This window comes from Oryx dammah, unplaced genomic scaffold, assembly GCF_014754425.2.
Source record: "Oryx dammah isolate SB20612 unplaced genomic scaffold, SCBI_Odam_1.1 HiC_scaffold_24, whole genome shotgun sequence".
Lineage (NCBI taxonomy): Eukaryota > Metazoa > Chordata > Mammalia > Artiodactyla > Bovidae > Oryx > Oryx dammah.
In genome coordinates this window covers 31,965,990-31,982,164 of record NW_024070208.1, presented here as the reverse complement: position 1 = coordinate 31,982,164, position 16,175 = coordinate 31,965,990, and the positions used below count along the sequence as shown (strand labels likewise).

General features: G+C 42.0%; 1 protein-coding gene across 1 annotated transcript in view; it reads right to left on the bottom strand.

The window, feature by feature from the left end:
• Positions 1 to 871: 871 nt before the first annotated feature.
• The window catches only part of FLT3 (fms related receptor tyrosine kinase 3), a 37,229-nt gene continuing 21,925 nt past the window's right edge, over positions 872 to 16,175 (bottom strand). Inside the window, exons 12-20 of the mRNA XM_040266738.1 lie at positions 15,626 to 15,736; positions 14,069 to 14,222; positions 12,235 to 12,317; positions 10,513 to 10,640; positions 7,260 to 7,382; positions 4,337 to 4,448; positions 3,915 to 4,014; positions 3,201 to 3,306; positions 872 to 1,437 (exon numbers count right to left, since the gene is read on the bottom strand). Of these exons, the coding sequence (XP_040122672.1) occupies positions 1,315 to 1,437; positions 3,201 to 3,306; positions 3,915 to 4,014; positions 4,337 to 4,448; positions 7,260 to 7,382; positions 10,513 to 10,640; positions 12,235 to 12,317; positions 14,069 to 14,222; positions 15,626 to 15,736 (1,040 nt within the window). The 3' untranslated portion in view covers positions 872 to 1,314. The remainder of the gene's footprint in view (positions 1,438 to 3,200; positions 3,307 to 3,914; positions 4,015 to 4,336; positions 4,449 to 7,259; positions 7,383 to 10,512; positions 10,641 to 12,234; positions 12,318 to 14,068; positions 14,223 to 15,625; positions 15,737 to 16,175) is intronic.

The following is a 16,175-nucleotide window of genomic DNA, read 5'->3' as shown; positions in this document are numbered from 1 at the left end:
TCATATTCTTTTCTATTATGGTTTATCACAGGATGTTGAATATAGTGCTGTGCTATACAGCAGGATCTTGTTGCTTGTCAATCCTGTTATACTGGTTTGCATCTGCTAACCACAAGCTCCCAGTATTTCCCTCCCTCACCCCCTCTTCTAAGAGGTTTTGAAATGCCATCCTTCATTGGATTAGGAATTTGGGATTAGCAGAGGCAAACTATTACATAGAGAATATGGATAAACAAGGTCTAGCTGTAGAACACAGGAAACTGTGATGAACCACAATGAAAAAGAATAAGTAAATAAATAACTGAATCACTTTGCTGTATGGCAGAAATTAACACTGCATTGTAAAGCAACTGTACTTCAACAAAATAAGTTTAAAAGATAAAATAAATGCCATCCTCCCTAAGAAAAGACTGCCTTTTCAATATCATAGTTGGTACATACAAAAGCTATGTTATTAAGGAGGAGTTATGGTTTTATCTGTGAAGCCATAACCCCACCCAACCCCTAAAAACTTCAAATGTCATCATGTGAAAATGAGTAAATAGTGTTAATTGTATAATCACAACTCCATGTAACATCATGAGTGAATCTCAGCATAATGTTGTTTTGTGTTTTTATTTCTAAAAGCAAGTAGGCTCTGGAAGTCTACAGTGTATGACACCTTTTTTGGTAAAGCTCATGACCATCAGCTCTTCCTCACCCAGTCTAGGGGCAGGAGTCATGGAGCCTTTCAAAAATCTGATGAAGGAATCAGCCTTCTTCAAAGGAAAAAAACACACAGGCACAAGCAACATATCTCACAGGGTTTCAGGAGGTTCATGACTTCCATTAAGTCTCACTCTAAATCTGCCATGTAAACAACTCAATAATGAACATTTCTATAGTAGAAATTTTATTTCCATTCATAAAATATATCACTAAATAGCTGAAAAAGTTACATATTATTTTAAAACAGATTTAAAAAATCATATTAGCTTTTCCTTAGCAAAATGCTTTTGTCTTCTGTATTTACAAGAGTATACTATACTTCAGGTAGACAATTTTCACTCAAGCCAGCCTGGGAAGGCCTTTGGATGAAGGTAGATGCTTCAGTAACGTTACAGCTCTTCTTGCCTTGTGCAAAGGATGACTGGATTTTACAAAAGTCCCTTTGGAAACAAGAGTAAATACAGAGAGCTTCTAGAGAAAAGTCCAGCAAAGCAGCAGTTGAGAATATATTTTCACTTAGTGATGAAATTAATCTTATTTTGGTAATCTATACAACCTATTTAAGGTAGGCAGAGGGGATGAGGTCCTTAAGACTAAATCGTTTCTCTAGGAATCTTCAGTGTGAACCTGAGGAGAGGGTAGCCCCAAGTTCACCTCTCTGCTGTAAGGTCGCCTGTTTTGGTAAACAGAAGGACGCTCTGAAACACGGCCATCCATGTTCTGATACATCTGTGTGTGGGAAAGAGATGGACATATATCACTACCTAACAACTAAGACTGCCGAGTCACATGCCTACATTGCAAATTGTTACTTGCTTTCATTACATATAGATCATAGAGAATAGTCTACATATTAATGGACAAAGCAAATGTGGTCCTTTTATTAAGGGAGAAATCAAGTCATAGTCAAATATTTTATTTCATTATTGCTTCTTCTCTTAGATATAGAATCTCAATCTAGAAATGCTAACGCTGTGCAGAAAAACCATAAAAGAGAAAGGCCATTTGTATAAAGAATAGATAAACAACAAGGTCCTACCTGTACAGAACAGGGCACTATATTCAATATCTATGATTAAGCCAAAATGGAAAAGAAAATGAAGAATGCATATATATGTATACCTCAATCACCTTGCTGCACAGCAGAAATTAACCCAGTGTTGTAAATCAGCTATATTTCAAATCAAATAAATTTTTTTAAAAAGAGAAAGTCCCCCAAAGAGATCTGTTCTTTATAAAATAAATACGGAGAACAGATTTCTTGGTTTTCACTTGAGAGTTTAGTGACTTTAAAATTTTTGTTCAAATGAAAACAGCTCCACTTTTTTGTCTCACTGTAACGTTAATACACATTCATACAGATAAACTAAGCAATCGTTGGTCAGTCGCTAAGTTGTGTCCGACTCTTTGTGAACCCATGGACTGCAGCACACCAGGCTTCCCTGTCTTTCATTACCTCCAGGAGTTTGCTTAGACTCATGTCCATTGAGTTGGTGATGCTATCTAACCATCTCATCCTTTGCCACCCCTTACCCCTTTCTCCTTTTGCCTTCTGAGTGATATAGACAGATACATGGACGAAAAAAAAGCTGAAATCACCATTACAGTAGATAGCTGTTCAAACACAATTTTGTCTCAGGAGGCTCGGACAGCAGATTCTGTTGTAGATCCTTGTTAAAAATTACTAATATGTCCTTCCTATGTTATATGTGTTACATCTTTTCACTGTTTACTACACATGGGCACTTCTCATCTTTTTAATGGCAGCCTAGGGTTTCACGGTACTCATGTACCATAGTTAAGCTTTTGATGAACTGGTCCTAGCCGACCAACTGAAAAGTGCACACATGACCTTGTCTGTCTTTGGGCTAAATTGTTGTTTAGTTGCTAAGTTGTGTCTGACTCTTTTGCGACCCCATGGACTATAGCCCGCCAGGCTCCTCTGTCCATAGGATTTCCCAGGCAAGAATACTGCAGTGGGTTGCCATTTCCTGCTCTAGGTGATCTTCCCGACTCAGGGCTGGAACCTGTGTCTCCTGCATTGGCAGGCAGATTCTTTACCACTGAGCCACCTGGGAAGCCCAGGCTCCCAGAACTCCAGGCCTGTGTTCTTTATTACCTGATTGAGTTGTACAATTATTCCATGTGAAGGCTTGCTGTCGAGTTAGGAAAGCTCAGTGCCGTCTGGAGACAGGGATTACGTTCTATTTTCTGGTCTCGTCCTCTGCACTGGTCACATAAAAGCACTTAACTTCTTAATCAATTGATCGAAATTTTCAGGAAAAGCCTTTTTAAATATTTTCCCCTTAAAACACTTGTCCACAAGCATATCTAACCCCATATAACTTTTAAGGAGTGATCAAGACCAATTGTGATGAGGAAGGCAGCTTGGTAACTAAATTTAGTGCTTAGCAAATCAGCCATGAGAGTTCTGAGTGGTGGAGTTCTTTCCTTCCTAAGGATGTTTTATGAAATACTGTACTGCTACCTACCGCTTCTTCTGCATCTGCCAGCTGACACCCTAAAAATGAAGTCAGGTTAGGGAAGGATGGCCGTTTCCTGGAGTCAAAAGCCCAGCAGGATTGCATTATAAAGTATCTGCAAAGACAACAGAATAGGAGCAAGACAGGAAATCTGAATGAAGCAAAATGGGTGACTTTCCACTTAAAGCACCATTTACTACTGCGAAGCAACGTGTTTATGGCATTTGTCCTAAGGCAAGTACTGTCCTAGACTTAGAACTCGTATCAGAAAGGACAAACTAGATGATGCCTTTGGACAATACAGTGTGGATCAGAATTCAGAAGGGTCCCTCAAGTAAAAACTGAAACCCAGAAAAAGGTTCAATTGTGTTCAGAAATTCCTGAAACCAAAAGGAAGAATTTCTTTTTCTTTTTTTAAAGGAACCACGGGAACTTCATGCTAAGGAGTTTTACTTTTTTTTTCTCATGCGCTGGGAACTAGACAGATTTCTGATTTCATTGTCAGAAATCAGAAATTGTCTGATTTCATTTCTGATTTCTGATTTCAGCCACTTTTCAGTCCAACCTGTACAATCAGAAATTGTACAGACTAATGTGTTACAGTATTAATTTGACAGTGAGAAACGTCCCCTTGGGAAATAAGATTTTCTCAGGGAGGCAGTAACAGTGCACTTAGGGAGAGGGCACTGATTTCAGCCACTTTTCAGTCCAACCTGTACTTACATTTCTTCTGTGGCATAAAATGGCTGGTCCATCTTGAACCCACTCTGGATGAGTTTGTAGAAGTTAGCATCAGCCGGAATCCCGGGGTAAGGATTGACACCTGGAAAAACAGGAGGGCATATGACCACCCGCTCACCCTTCATTTCTTTATCATTTATTCAATCAGCAAACACACGGATCCTCGCTTCCTGGACCAGGACTGCGAGGTGCTGGGCTCCTGGCAGAAGGCATGTTCCTGCTTGAGAGCAGGTTATAGGACAGACAGACAGACACCAGCGATAAACATAAAGGGGCTCAGGCTGCAACAGAAGTAAGACTGGGGGTGCTCTGGGAAGGGGCGTTTCCTCCACCCTTTGAAATAGGAGTAGGGGAGGGGTACAGAGGGCACAGAATGCAGAAGCCCAGGGAACTGCGAGTCTTACCAAGCGAGAATATTTCCCAGAGTAATATTCCGTACGACCAGACATCGCTTTTAATTGTGTAGATACCCTCAAACAAGCTTTCAGGAGCCATCCACTTCACAGGCAGACGGGCCTGCATAAAACCCAAGCAGAGGTCGATGGTGAATTTTCCACGAATAAACATCCCTTCTTTCCTCCAGTTAGTGAGATGATCACCTTTGTTTTCTCCCTAGTGTTAGTCACTCTGGCCTGTCTGACTGTTTGCAACCCCATGGACTGTAGCCCGCCAGGCTTCTCTGTCCACGGGACTCTCCAGGCAAGAATGCTGGAATGGGTTTTGCCATGCCTGCCTCCAGGGGATCTTCCTGACCCAGGGATCCAACCTACATCTCCAGCATGGAAGTCCATTCTCTCCCTAAGTAAAAGTGAAAGTGAAGTCGCTCAGTCGTGTCCGACTCTTTGGAGACCCCATGGACTGTAGCCTATCAAGTTCCTCCGTCCATGGGATTTTCCAGGCAAGAGTGCTGAAGTGAATTGCCATTTCCTTCTCCAGGGGATCTTCCTGACCCAGGAATCGAACCTGGGTCTCCCGCATTGCAGGCAGATGCTTTACCGTCTGAGCCACCAGGGAAGCTCTTCTCTCCCTAAGGGCACTCTTACTGCCTCCCTGAGAAAATCTTATTTTCCAAGGGGATGTTTCTCACTGTCAAATTAATACTGTAACACATTAGCCTTAGACAAACAAACTTTTTATTTCTTTAAAACTCAAGCTTGCATTTGGGTTTGGTAAGTTTCCAGTAGACTTTCCCTCCCTCATCCCCGCCTCCCTCCCCTCCCCCTCCCCCCAGTGAGGAGCAGTCACTTCCCCATAGGTAAGTGGATGCTGGTGAGTTAGTGGGATATTTTGTCAAAGCATTTCTTGGAAGAACTTTAGTGGAAATCGCATCCACAGGAATGTGGTGAGGAAGCACACAACATGGCTTCCAGAAATGACACCAGGTGGCGTCTGTGGCTTCAGTCACTCCCAGTAGCTTGAAAGCAGAGTTTCAAATGCATGTAGCCTCAGATTAGAATCAAGACACAGGGACAGATAGGTTCCTGGGGCTGAGAGTTTTGAAGCGTTCTCCGTTTCATGGATTGAGAACACTTCACTGAGCACGTTTAATCTGCCAAGTAAAATCAAAGCTCGAGAAAGAAACCCTGTTTTAAATCCTTTTCAAAAGGATGAGCTGGGAGAATCAAGCTGGCCAGTCTGGTTCTTTTGATTCATTAAAGGAATTAATTGTGGTTCCAAATGGAATTGGCTTTCCTGCTTAAGAAACCACCAGCTAGGAGGGTGACGACTTCAAAGCCATTAGTTCATCCTATTTATGACTGCAGGTACAATAAGGGAGGCACAGATCCAAACTCAGCTGAGTGTCTGATTCTAGTGGGAACACAGTTTAATTTGATTTGTAACCTTTATTGTATGTTTACCCTCCACAGACCCTTTCTTCCCTGTTGGTTTTGTTAGTTTATTCCCACAGTGCTACGAGGTAAATGAGTAATCCTCATGGGAAACACTGAATCACTGTGGTTGTGCACAGACTGTGGCTTAGACCATTCACGATCTAACCCGTGTGCTGTGCGATATTCAGCAAGTGACGTTTCTGTGCCCGTCTCCTCAACCACAAACGGGTACTTTGAGGACTGAGTCAATACCCAGAATACTTAGCATAGCACTTAGCACCCGGTAACCACAATACCAGCATTTGTTGTCATTATTCTTACTTCAAGAGTAGGGACAATAAAGCAGATAGAAATCATAAAAATGAATAGCCAGAAAGAAGAGGAGCTGAAATCCAGGTATTGTAATTCTTAAAAACCATATTCGTTCAGCTATACACAATTTCATCATCTTTTAGGAGTACTTTTAGGAGTTCTCTTATAAGTAACATACCTGTCCTCAGTTTTTTAACAAGCAGATTCAGTAATGTTTTGGCTTCCCAGGTGAGTCTGTGGTAAAGAACCTGCCTGCAGGAGAATTGAACCACCTGAGGGTTCAGTCCCTGTGTTGGGAAGATCCCCTGGGAGAGGAAATGGGAACCCACTCCAGCATCCTTGCCTGGAAAATCCCATGGACAGAAGAGCCTGGTGGGTGGGCCTCAGTTCATGGGGGTCGCAATCAGACACGAGTGAGCATACAAACGCAAACATCAGTGATGTCTTAGATATCCTTGCATAACAGTAACAGGATGTCAAATATTCGGCAACTAACATTTGATTTAAACACTGTTCCTTTTTAAAATGTACATTTAATGTTTAATTTATATGTATTGTAAATGCTGTCTTGTAATGATTACCTATTCTCATGATCGAAAGTATAACACAATTGTCACTTTATAGCTAAAGGAAATGAAATGAGTACAAGTAACAAGATTTTTTTTTTTTTAATGTGGACTGCCCTCTAAGGCCCTAATTGATAGGGGTGATGCCATTTTGTTCAACTTTTGTTACAGATGGAATAGTCCCTGATGCTGCAGAAAAACCTTCGAAGCATAAGGAAGTAGACTGCTGGGGGAAGTTTTCGGAAGTTATCATAAATCACAAACGCACTACTGTGAGTGCAGATATTTAGATTAGCAATGACAAAACAAAATGTAGAGCACAGGGAACTATACTTGTGATAAACCATGATGGAAAAGAATATGAAAAAGAATGTATGTATACACATATATATGCATAACTGAGTCACTTTGCTGTACAGTAACACAACATTATAATTCTACTATATTTCAATATAGTACAGCAAAGTGGTTCAGTTAGGCATATACATATGCGTATATATACATTCTTTTTCATATTCTTTTCCATCATATTTCAATAAAAAAGAATAAAATTATATTAAGTAAAATAAAACTCCCCCCAAAACAGGATAAAACTACATAAGAAACAGGAATCTCACATTTCCCCTGATGACGTAGTTGGAATCACTCATAATATCCCGAGCCAGCCCAAAATCAGCGATCTTCGCCACTTTCCCGTGGGTCACCAGGACATTCCTGGCTGCCAGGTCTCTGTGAAGACACTAGAAAGAACGAGATGGGAGTATGATTTACCGGGTTGTATGTTTTCACAGAGGACAATCTTTCCTATCATTTCAAGTTCAGTAGGAGTTACAGAGGGCTTCCCTGATGGCTCAGATGGTAAAGAATCTGCCTGCAGTGCAAGAGCTGCGGGAGACGTGGGTTCAATCCTCAGGCTGGGAAGATACTTTGGAGGAGGAAATGGCAACCCACTCCAGTTTTCTTGCCTGGAGAATCCCAGGGACAGAGGAGCCTGGTGGGCTGCTGTCTATGGGGTCCACACAGAGTCGGACACAACTGATGCAACTAAGCATCTTATCTTTACTGAGTCCTGAGCAATCATCACAATGGGTTTGCACATCACACAGTGTTTGCACAAGTCAGCTGTTGTGGCTGCAGCCACTGGTGCTCCTTGGGGAACATTCCCAGAGGCCAAGGGGCCAGATTCTGAGAAAGCAGGTCAAGCAAACCAGGTGCACGTCTGGCTGTAAATGAGAGACACAGCAGCCCGGCCTCTGCTGGGCTCCAAAAGGGGTGCAGGAGCTTCTGGCAGAGACAAGCATGTTTCTCCTGACTGGAATGGAAAATAGCTTGGACAATAAAATGGCATAATATATTTTTTAAAATTCAGGAAAAATACTAGAAGTTTGAAAAGGTTGACTGAAATGGAATGAGAAGCAGCCCTGGGCTTCCCTGGTGGCTCAATGGTAAAGAATCTGCCTGCCAGGACTTTCCTGGTTGTCCAGTGGCTAAAAGGGTCCCCAAGGCAGGGGACCCATGTTCGAGCCCTGGTCAGGGAACTAGATCCCACATGCTGCAACTAAATATCTTGCACGCTGCATCAAAGATGCTGCTTATCACAACCAAGACCTGGCACACTCAAATAAGTAAAAAAAAAAAAAAAAAGAAAGAAAAAAAGAATCCACCTGCCAATGCAGGGGACACAGGTTCAATCCCTGATCTGGGAGCAACTAAGCCCCAGTGTCACAACTATTGAGCCTGTACTCTAGAGCCTGGGAGCCACAACTACTAAAAAATTAATTTTTTTTTCTCCAAAATATTACAAAATAAAATCTCTGCCAGCCCCAGCATGAACTCTGTTCAGAGAATCTTTTCTGCACGGCCTCTCCATCCTTGGGTCTGACATGCCTGTCTCTCCCCTGGGTTCCCAGAACTTAACTGAACATAGTATTTATCTCAGTCTAGTAGCATCTCTGCTTTCTTTTTCTCCCCATCAGAGATAAGACCTGCCTCTGTATCTTGGCACCTGTCATGGTGCCTGGCACCGGTCAGCAGGCAATGCAGGATGGATTCACGCAGCCGCGGAGGAAACCAAGGGGCAGCCAGAGAAGTAGGGAGGAAACAAAGGGAAGAGAGTGACTCAGAGGGACCTGCCTAGAGGGAAAACAGGGTAGAGAGTTCCAAAAAAGCAGATATGCTGCAAACATTCTTATTAAAACAAGCCCAGGGGGGTAAAAGGCAGTGCCCCTTGACCTCCAATTGTGAGTAGTTTGAATATTTACCTAACAACAGGCAACCGGGTCCCACAACAGGTCCAGCAACCGGGCTGGACCATCTAGGGAGATGCCATCAGCGTGTGTAAAGAAACTGGTGAAAGCGCTATTGCAGATGCAGACGTGAGAAAGGGACTGACTCAGCAGCACGCTGTGAAGACAGGAGAGGAATATGTCCCGGGATGAGGGGTAGGGAAGGATTAGGAGACAGCGATTATTTTAACTATAGAGCAGGGATGCCCAACGTTGGAAAAGCAAAGCAGGGACATCAACATATATTTATTGGGTTGGCCAAAAAGTCTATTTGGATTTTTCCTTTACGTCCTATGGAAAAAACCTGAACGAACTTTTGGGCCAACCCAATACTTTCAACATCCACAAAAGAAAAAAAAAATCTTAGGGTTCTAATTGGGGTTAACTAGAATTAATCTGGAGAGAACTGACTTTTAAACATAGAATCCTCTATGAACAAACAGAACTCATTATTCAGGTCTCCCTTTTTGCTCTTTAAGCGAGTTTCACACATTTCTTCATGTAGATCTTACATGTTTCTTGTTTATTTCAACCTGTTTCATAGTTTGGTTGTTCTTGAGAATAGAAATTTTTCCTGTCCTTCAAAGCTACTGATTTATTCCAGGTTCATCTTTTTCTTAAACCTGGGATATAGTCGACGTAATACATTATATTAGAGACAGCAAATTTTTTAAATTTTCATTTATTTATTTATGAAATTTTTTGGCCACTCCACCTGGCATGTGGGATTAGTTCCCTGACCAGGGATCGAACCTGAATCCCCTGTGGTGGAAGTGTGGAGTCTTAACCACTGGACCACCAGGGAAGTCCCTGAGACAGCACATTATTAAAGAAAGAAAGAAAGAAAAAAGTTGAAATTATTCTCTTCAAATTCAGGGAGAAAAGAGGCGAGTGCAAAGGAGACTAGGAGACACAAAAGGAAAAGGTAGTGGGGGAGGAAGAAGTTGGAGAAATAAAGAGAAAGTAAGATGGTAAGAAACAGGAGAGGAAGTAGCCAGACAAGTGGCTTACAGGTCGGCTTACAGGCAGCAGATATTTGACATGTCAGAGAAAGGGCAGGGCTGCAAGACTACTATAGAAAGAGTGCAAAATTAGGGTAGAGTCCCTGGAATGAGGAGGCTCTGAGGTGTCTGTAGCAGCCCCAGTGGATTAGCAGGCTCTCATAGCAGACATGGGTGGCCGGCCTGGCCAACAAGGCCCCCAGGATCTGAACCTCCACTCATCCCCTGGGTCAAATGCAGGACACAAGCTGAACAACCTTCAGTGACTGTCTTGGCCACGACTATAAGTGGCATTGAGGTGGGATTCCTGAGGACCTCCTGTCTGGAAGTTTCGGGGACTTTGGGCAGCCTGAGAGGCTTGGGATAGCCATCATGGAATAAGGGATCCTGGACCTTTATACTATAATTAGCCAAGAGCCCCGGTAACATTTTAGGTGACTCCAACAGTGAACAGGAGGGAAAGACAGACTTGAAGGGCTGCAAGTTAAAATAAACAAGAAAAAAAAAAAACAAAACCAACCAGCACCTCTTCTTCCAAATTATCTTTTTGTTGTTGTGAGTTTTGCCTTTAAAAAGGAGCTTACCGACTTAAATTCCAGAAATTCCATTCCTTTGGCCACTTGATATGCAAAGCAAAGTAGATCTTCAAAGGTCAGTACATTCAGGTCTTCTTCTTCCTCCAGCCTTTTTTGGTTTTCGTATTCAATTTCATCTGTAAAATAGAACTGGTCCTCATTTTTGCCAAAATGCAAAGAAGCTACCTTATGGAAGGGGGGAAGGGCACAATAGGGGGAGGGGATTTAAAAGTACAAACTATTATGTATAAAATAAGCTACAAGGATAAATTGCACAACACAAGAAATATAGCTGATATTATATAATGAATATAAATGGAGCAGAACCTTTAAAAATTGTGAAGCACCATATTGTACATCTGTACAACATATATTGTAACTTATATAATATTGTACATCAGCCATACTTCAAAAAAAAAAGTTACTTTATAAATCTCTGTGAGCACCTCGTGTACAAATGCAGCTGTTATATCATTTTTCTGGTGGCACCAGGGTTAACCTATTTATGCAGAGTACTATGAAGCCTAGGAGGCTTCCCAGGCAGCTCAGTGGTGAAGAATCCTCCTGCCAATAGAGGACACATCAGTTTGATCCTCACTTTTTGGCTGAATGACTTTGAACAGCTGAGCCACAATTTTCTCATGTGTAAAAGGAGGCTAATCAAACCTCCCTCATTGGACTCTTAGAAGGATTGACTGGAAGAACATTAAATGCACAAACAGTTCATAAAATGAACTGATAATTGGTCTTTCTTTTCCCAATGTGGCAAAAATACCTAGTGCAAAAGAAAAGCATCTAGGACTTCCAGATCCCCTAGAAGATGAAGTGGCAACCCATTCCAGTATCCTTAGCAGGATAATTCTGTGGACAGAAGAGCCTGGGGGGCTAGAGTCCACGGGGTCGCAGAGAGTGAAACCCGACTGAGCATGCACGCATCCGCATACATGCAGCCTAGGCAGAGTCACCTAAACAGTCTCTTTGATTAGAGGAGTGAATTCTCCAGCTCTTGGGTGATGAATCAGAGGTCTCAGATGCTCTTCTCTCTCTCTCTCTTTTTTTTTTTTTTTGGCGGCACCACATGGCTTGGGGGATCTTAGTTCTCCGACCAGGGATTGAACTCAGGCCCCCTGCATTGGAAGCACAAAGTCTTAACCTCTGGACCGCCAGGGAAGTCTCAGATGCCCTTCTTTTGAGCTGGGTAGTTTTCCCACTTTGGGAAAAGAATGACTAATTATCTACCACATATTATGAACTGTTTGTGCATTTAATGTTCTTCTAGTCAATTCTGCTAAGAGTCCAATGAAGAAAGTTTGATTAGCCCCCTTTTACAAGTGAGAAAACTGTGGCTCAGCTGTTCAAAGTCATCCAGCCAGAAAGCGGGGGAACCCGGGGCTTAACCTGACTTCCATCTGACTCCAGAACTCATCCTTGCTTCCACTTACTAGGAAATAAGTGGCTCTAATTAATTTATGACTTTTAAAAAGAATAACCTGACTGATCAAATAAAACAGCCCTTATGTTTATTAGCTGAAACACTGACATAAAATTCATAATACATACATTGATGGTTTTTCACTACCTTTAAGCAAATATGCATTACTGAAGTCTATAGATGATATTAGCAAAGAAAAACATGCTTTTGCATTTTCGCACCTTTAAAAAATATAATAGTAAACACAGAACTTTTGCATCTGTTTCTATTTGGAAGCACTGTTTAGAATAAAATATTACCTTCAGACTGAAATGAATTCCCACTGAACCCTGAGATAGGATCTGAGTCCGGGTGTATTTGAACTTCTCTTGAACCCGGCATACTATTTAAAAAAAAGAAAAGTTATATCATTATTTATGTTCTTCTGAGTAGAGATTTTATTTTAAAATATACAATTCATCAAATAAATGAATTCCAATTACAAATGGGGTTTTAAATTAAAAGCATAGCATCAACATGTCCTTTTCTTGTGTGTGGACATTAAAAACATCTGTGTAATTGAGCTTGTCCATCAAACTAGGTTAAGAGTGATTCCCATTCTCTGTTTGGAATATTCTGGTTCAAAGAGGACCTCACTCAGTTCTTCCCACAAGCCTACAAGCTGGGTGTCAAAGTCACATTTCATAAAAGAGAAATTAGGCTGGATGAGATAAATATGATTTGCTGAAATAACGAAGCTAATAAGGAGTGTGACTTTCCCTATAAAAGTCCATGTCATGCAAATCTTCTATAGAGAACTTTAAGTGTTTCATCATCGGGTTTTTTTTCTTTTCCAAGTTGGCCTTTGTGAAGCTCATTTCCTTTCCCTGTGAAATTAATAAGTAGTAACACTGAGAATCTCTGTTATGTATAATGTAGAACTCTTCACTGAGGAATTCTGTATGCATGATATACAATGATTCCACTTTTCCAGCCTAAGAGTTTACTCTAATTACAATGTCCATATCTTTACAAAATGGCTTAATGATTTCAGACCACAAATATTCCAAAAGTAATTGCTTCGTGTTTTTAATATCCAGTGACTGGAATGAATCGAAGGTGCTGAGTTGACCAACACAGTTGTCACTAACCAAAGGCTGTTGGTCACAGAACACAGATGACATTACAGAATTCTCTTGGTCTAAGAATATGAACTGAGAAACGAGCATAGAAGGGAATATTGTTGTGAATCATTAAGGGCAGCTGCACAAAGACATACCTGGGGTCTCCATGGGGTCCCCGGCTTCAGGATATTAGTCTGTCTCAGCGCTAGAAGGCCAGAGGCATGTGCAGAAACATACATGCCAAAAAAACAAGGAATCTCAAATGCACCCTCCATACATCCCCCCATAAAGTTAAAAGTCTTTAACAAATCCACCTCTAGAAAACAGGACAGCTTTCATGTAGGAGGGAAATAGAAATGCACTAGAGATTGAGGACCATTCTATCAGAGCACCTGTGAATTCACTCTGAGAAGGCTATTATTGAGCTACAACGTTCAAGTAATCAGCAAGAAATGTCTAAGGATGAGGATGAGCATTCTGCCAAACCTACAGCCTGTGGGGACCACGAACCACTCAGGAGCCCACGGATGGCAGAGCACAGAGATGAACATCACCCCGACTTTATTTTGCTCCCATCATTATGCCAATCAATCCATCCTAATTTTTCAAAATCCATTTTATGACTTTAGAGCTCTTTTGTGCAATACTCCTAGGACTTGCACTACTTTCTAGGAATATAACAGGGGTTTTGGGAGAGGCACTCTTTCTTCCTACCAATATCCATATGTCAACCAGGAGGCCTGACAGATTGAATTACACACCTTTCCTAAAACTGAATATGTGTCTAGGATGTGATTAGGGGAAAGTGGGCTGAAATCACTGGTTCAGCTACAGGGCCTGTACTGTAGGACAGGGGAAACCTCATTGTTCAAATCAGCAGGGAAACTATGGCAAACATAAATGACCTTCCTAGGTCTTAAAACACACAGACCACGCTGTGCTGGACAGTGGCCCTTAGAAACTGGCTGGTGGGGTGCATTTAACCATCATACTTTGTCTGTTCTGTAATATATTATTATAAGTCTCTTACCTGGAATTAGGGTGTGATTGGAAAGTGGGATAAAAACTGAAATTATGTTCCTTGAAAATCTCCGTCCACGTCCTGTGAAATTTTTCTCTTTTACTTCTTAGATAGTTGAGAAGGTCGCCGTAGCAACAGTATTCAAAAATCAAGTAAATTGGTCCTGAAATAGTGACGGTTTTAATTCCAGGTATATAAACACCGAATAGTTTTTTCAGACATCTGTGTAGCAGAAACCCCACTCTATGAGAACTTGGTGGGGAGAGGTGGGAGGACAATTCTCTCTGAACCTATCTCATCTTGGACTTTAAAGTCAATTTCAGTTTTTTGTCCAGACTCTTAGGAAAGCTGTCTCTTCTTGCCTTCCACTTTGGCTCAGCCAATAACCACTGGCACCCAGGATTCTCCAGTTTACAATGGATAATAATATGCTGCCTGCACTGGGACCACTTGGTAAATATATGCTGATTTGTGGTTTGCCTGAGGAGGGAGAAATATATCCCCAGTCACCTCTTCAAGGGCTTCCGAGGTGCTGCTAGTGGTAAAGAATCTGCCTGCTAATGCAGGAGAAAGCAAGAGATGTGGGTTTGATCCCTGGGTCAGGAAGATCCCCTAGAGGATGGCACAGCAACCCACTCCAGTATTCTTGCCTGGAGATCCCATGGACAGAGGAGCCTGGTGGGCTGCAGTGCACGGGGCTGCAAAGAGTCAGACCTGACTAAAGCGACTTAGCACGCACACACCTCTTAAATCCATTTTCTCCTTATTTCTGGCTGCTAACCCCAAAGGAGTGACGCTTGGGCACAGGGTTCGGGCACTTCCAGGCAGAAGGGAGAGAATCAGAGCATGGGCTCCACTGGATTCTCGAAGAATAGAGTTTGAAGGCCCTCCATGGCTGCACCTTATGTAAGCAGCCCAGTAGGGGCAGTGGCCAAGCTCTACAGCCAGGGAGAAGCACCTCCTGGGCAGATAGAGAGAGACACACAAAATGTGCTTGCGACTTTTTTTTTTTTTTTAACTTTTTTGCCATGTCACGCCACGAAGCTTGCAGAGTCTTAGTTCCCTGACCAGGAATTGAACCCTGGACACAGCAGTGAAAATGCCGCATCCTAACCACTGCTGGTCGTGGTGGTTCAGTGCCTAAGTCGTGTCCGACTCTTTGCGACCCCATGGATTCTAGCCTGCCAGGCTTCTCTGTCCATGGGATTCTCCAGGCAAGAATACTAGAGTGGGTTGCCATTTCCTGTTCCAGGGGATCTTCTTGACCAAGGGATAGAACCCGTGTCTCCTCCACTGCAGGCGGATTCTTTACCCAGGGAAGCCCCCTAATCACGGGATAGCCAGGGAACTCCTTTTAAGTAAGTTAGACTTCCATGACATTACCCAGTGAAGACTGGCATTGTCTACACTGATGCATCTAACCCTGAAGCACTATATGTCTAATCCCACTCGGGTTTGGGGGCCCACACTGTGACTGCGAAAAGGAGAGAAACAGGAGAATAAACACCATCTTTGTCTCCAGGCTAAAATGTTTTCTTCTAGGTGATCTGAGTGGGAACCGGTTACCTGACAGAGTGCACGCCCCCAGGAGATTCACGATATTCTCATGGCTGCCCAGGTGGGTCATCATTTTGAGTTCAGACATGAGAGCCTCTCTCTCCGAGCTGTCTGCTTTCTCTGTCAATGGCAGGGCATCACAGATGAAAAATGGAAGTAAAATAGGTATTTTAGATTATTTGATAAATTAAAATCTTCCTCTGTTCAGAGAAGATTTGCATAACAGTTTTAAAATACATTCAATAATACATACATTTTGAATAGTTAATATACTATGTTTTAAGGCAGAATTTCAAAGATTGCAGCATGAAAGTTGAATCAAATAATGTGCTTTTTCTACTGGACTTTCCTCTACCTACAACATAAAAACCTTTAGAATTGACCCTTAAATAAGAAAAGAAAAAAATAATAACACATGACTTTCCTCCACAGTAGAAGTTAATGAATATGCTGAAGGGAGAAGCATGCTTTTTTTTTTTTTTTGACTCTTGGTTTGTTGAAGTCATAGAGTGACAAGATGGGAATGTTAGCGAGGGTTCCAGCCTGTGATCCTGAGATC